The 3,829-nt window shown below is 38.7% G+C and overlaps 1 protein-coding gene across 1 annotated transcript; it reads left to right on the top strand.

Annotated features, from left to right (window-relative positions):
* Positions 1-884: 884 nt before the first annotated feature.
* On the top strand, positions 885-3,829 carry si:ch1073-416d2.4 (coiled-coil domain-containing protein 42 homolog). Its single transcript, XM_062440882.1, has 8 exons — positions 885-941; positions 2,264-2,440; positions 2,554-2,711; positions 2,802-2,884; positions 2,969-3,141; positions 3,242-3,352; positions 3,436-3,552; positions 3,644-3,829. Exons 1-8 carry the CDS (start codon positions 885-887, stop codon positions 3,827-3,829), a joined length of 1,062 nt encoding a protein of 353 aa, XP_062296866.1.

Below are 3,829 nucleotides of genomic sequence, written 5' to 3' on the forward strand. Positions count from 1 at the left end.
CTTCATGGAAAAATCCAAATCTATGACTATGCAAATACTGTTTATTTCAAAAGTTAAACTGCTGGACACAAGATGTCTCTAACTTTACTGTAAAGTTCATTCACAGTTTGCAATGGAGGCTTCAAGTGTTCACATCACACTTGTGTGAGTTGCATACAGGAGCACCATTGGCTCTAAACTAGTTATGATGTCACAAATCATGCTTAAATTCAGATTTCACAAAGTTTTCTTCACATAAATATGAAAACAGCCTTCCAGTGTCAAACTCTGCACATACCATACATCTTCTGCAGAGTGAAGCTTAAACAGTCAACTGTGGGAACAATAAGCTAGACAACAGTAGGCTATTTGCATACTCTGGATTTTTCAGTGAAGGAGAGTATGTTATTGTAAGATTTTTTTCTATGGTAAAAAAAACAAATGATTATTATTATGATTATTATTCTATTTTTAAGGGCTTGCATATCTAAAAAAAATGTCCGGAGGGCATCTTTAATGGAAAGTAGGAGCCTATGTAAAGTATTTTTCACTGATGCCTGATTGAGCATAAATGTCTGGTGTGGACACATACATGTGATGTATGTTGGTTGAGATGCTCTGGTTGATAAGCTCCTGGTCTTGGCAGGAAGATGCAAATCCTAAGTTTTTATGTTTTATTTCATGCCAATACAGTTGAATTAGGTCTAATTCTGGTTGAAGTCAGCAGATTAGATGAGATTTTCTCATGTGAGCCCTCTTCTCCACAATCCAACTTCTTTGAAGTCAGACTCGGTTAACAGTTTGGGGGAAGAAGGGCGGAGTGAGTGCTCTTATCTTTCTCCCTCTCTTCGACATCTCATTTCTATGCCAGTCACTAAAACAGAACCGCCTCCCTGGTAGTTGCCATGACAACGGAGAAACGATCGCGGTACATTCCCTGTCGTTTTGCTTGCGGTTTCCAGGCAACAGCGACACCAATCCAGGAAAACATCCGGAACGATCCTCGATCATCTGAACGTGGAATAACTGCAGGACTTTATTTGTTTACTCATCAGGATTCCTTGGCGATACATCTGCAAAAAACATGACGACTTCTCCCCTTCCTTTCTTACATAGCAGCGACCCCCGTCTGATGCTCAGGGTGGAAAATGGAATGAGAAACATCTTTGTAACACAGTTGGAAGACACCAGGTAGGCCTGTGCTTTTAGGCTTCATTAAAAATACGTCAACTTCATTTCTTTTTAAAACCCATTTACAATTATTTTGACTGGGCGATATTAATAGGCTACTGACAATTCATTTTCTGCTCAGGCATAAAGAGGAGGAAAATGTCAATCACATACCAGTTGTAACAGAGGTAAGACTGAATAATGATTAGAAGTATTGGATTAAAATTTTTAAATATGACTGCAAATTGAATTTTCTTGCTCACAATCACTTTAACCTTTAGATGCACAAGTGTGTCAAAAATTAGTTTTCTTGCAATATCTTCGTAATGAAAAGTTGTTATCATTTAATATTCCAGCTATTCCTCAAAAAACATGGTATTGATATCATGCCATTTAAAATTTTAATGTACCTTTTACGAAACTCTAGTTTTTGTATTACTACCCCAAGCATCCATAGGTAGGTCAAAAATGACCGGCATTCATTTGCTATGGAATTCCATGGGAACCTTTGGTTCTTATCAACTGTGACTGTCAGGAATATATATTTTGTAGACCACACAGATTATAAATACATGTTAAAAGAGTGAAAAATAAAAATATTTCAAACATGAAATCATTCTTGTGTGGACCAAAATATAATACAAATGATTATTCTTAACCAAAATGACACAAGTGGCATAAAAACACTAACAGGGTAATTTTTGACCCACTTATGGAAGAGTGTAGGATCCAGTCACTCGTGCATCTAAGGGTTAAAGGGGTGTTCCAGCTAATTAGTATTGCATTTTATAAAGTTGGCAAATTTGCAAAAGACAAATTTTAACAATATTGTCACTTTTACTCCCCAAGAGTCTGGATCCTACAATTCCGTAGTATCTTTTAATGGACCATACCTGTCTGTTAATACTCTCATCTTTTAAACTCCATGACCCAATTTTATAATGCAGGTTTTTTGTGAAATATTTGACAGAAATACTAAATACTCTTGATAGTACTTTCCATGATGTGTAAACTCACTGTTATGTGTAAAATTGGTGTGTCCCTGCAAGTTATTTTAATGGTGGGAAGAGTTTCAGTGTTTATGCAACTAAATGTTCATTTTTGTTACATGTAGACTTCCAGCAGAGTCCTCGAGGCAGGCGTGAACACTTTACGAAAGACACTGGTTCTGAAGAAACAGGCTGAGTTGGAAGATGTGGACAAACAACTCGCACTCAAGAGGCAAGAATTTAAGAGCTGCGTTCAGGCTCTAACTCAGAGAAGATCTGAACTGGAAATCAAACAACAGCAGGTGAGTTTCACATGGCTATGTATAGTAGATAGTAGATCCATCAATGACGTTACCTTACATGCAAATCACATTGTCCTAATACAGATTTCCTTGGGGTTTGTTTTTTCACCCAGACTAAAGAGAGGGCGATAAAATTTGAAAAGTTTGTGGCTGAAAATGAAGCAAAGAGGCGTCGAGCGCTGAAGAAGTATGAGGCTGCACAGGAGCAGAACATTTTGAAGCACAGAGAGATAGAGGAGCTGACCAAACAGCTGAAACAACTTCGAGCCAGGTGAGAACTCTAAACCTATAGACCTTGTGTGGGGACATTGTTCAGTAAGTCACTTTTCACCTCAGCTTTTCCATGTCTCTATTCTTGCAGACAGCAAGTTTTAAAGGAGAGAATGGCAAAATACAAAATCTATGAGGACTACTTAATGAAAACACTTGATTATCTGCCCAGCAGTAAGTCCAAAACTCACTTTTTTGTCCTCATTACTTAATTACACACTGGCTGGGGGAGGGACTAAACTGTACAATATTTTTTAGATTACCTTGAAAACGGATCTGAGTCTTTGGTTATGCCCATCATTCGGCGCCATGAGACCCTATCCATCACCCACCAGGAGCTGCTGCAGCGTTTGTGGCATCTGGAGGAGGAGGTGGAACATAGCCAGCAACAGTTGCAGAGCATGAAGCAGGATCACAGCATAAAAAAACTGGTCAGACTCGCACATATAATAAAACAAGATATTTAGTACACCATTTCCATCAGTTGACAGGGCTTTAATGAACAACTTAGAGTTTTTACATCTGTTGCAGATGGCCAATAAGGAACTTTCTGAACTCCAGAGTGAGTTAGAGAGCCTTAAAGAGAAGAACAGGCAGGCAGAAGTTAACCTGCTGATGGAGCAAGGCCAGTCCAGAGAGAAGGTAGTGACTTAGAAATGAAAGTTAGCCAATTTGCAAACTGGAGAATAATGGACAGAAATAATGTCATTCATGTTATCTGTTAGGTTGAAGAAGTGGGCCGCTTACTCATGGCCATCAACAACCTGGCAGAGCAGTGTTATTTGCCAGCATATGAAACTCTGGAAAACATGAACGTATTGACGATGATGAACATGGTGAAGGTAATATCTGTAGAAAATAGTCAATTAGCATTCATACGCTGTAATCAAATTGCTTTACTTAACTCTTGACTAACCAAGTGTATGATTTCAGGAGTACATTATGGACAAAGCAGACACAGAGAAGAGAGCCAGGAGACTGATGGAGTCTGGGTCTGCACTGACAAGTAGAACAGCTCTGACAGACAAAAGAGAGAGGGCATCCATGAAATGCATCGGCAGCAAAACACAAATCAAAAGTCCAAGTAAAGTCAGTAGGAAGAGTGAGACATTTAGTTGA

This window comes from Scomber scombrus, chromosome 19 (assembly GCF_963691925.1).
Source record: "Scomber scombrus chromosome 19, fScoSco1.1, whole genome shotgun sequence".
In the NCBI taxonomy this organism is placed as follows: domain Eukaryota; kingdom Metazoa; phylum Chordata; class Actinopteri; order Scombriformes; family Scombridae; genus Scomber; species Scomber scombrus.

Excerpts from the sequence above, each read along its gene's own strand:
- si:ch1073-416d2.4 (XM_062440882.1), top strand. The coding sequence starts at position 885 with ATGACAACGGAGAAACGATCGCGGTACATTCCCTGTCGTTTTGCTTGC. Across the intron at positions 3,353-3,435 it reads AAGGCCAGTCCAGAGAGAAG|GTTGAAGAAGTGGGCCGCTT; the intron begins GTAGTGACTTAG and ends GTTATCTGTTAG. Across the intron at positions 3,553-3,643 it reads CGATGATGAACATGGTGAAG|GAGTACATTATGGACAAAGC; the intron begins GTAATATCTGTA and ends GTATGATTTCAG.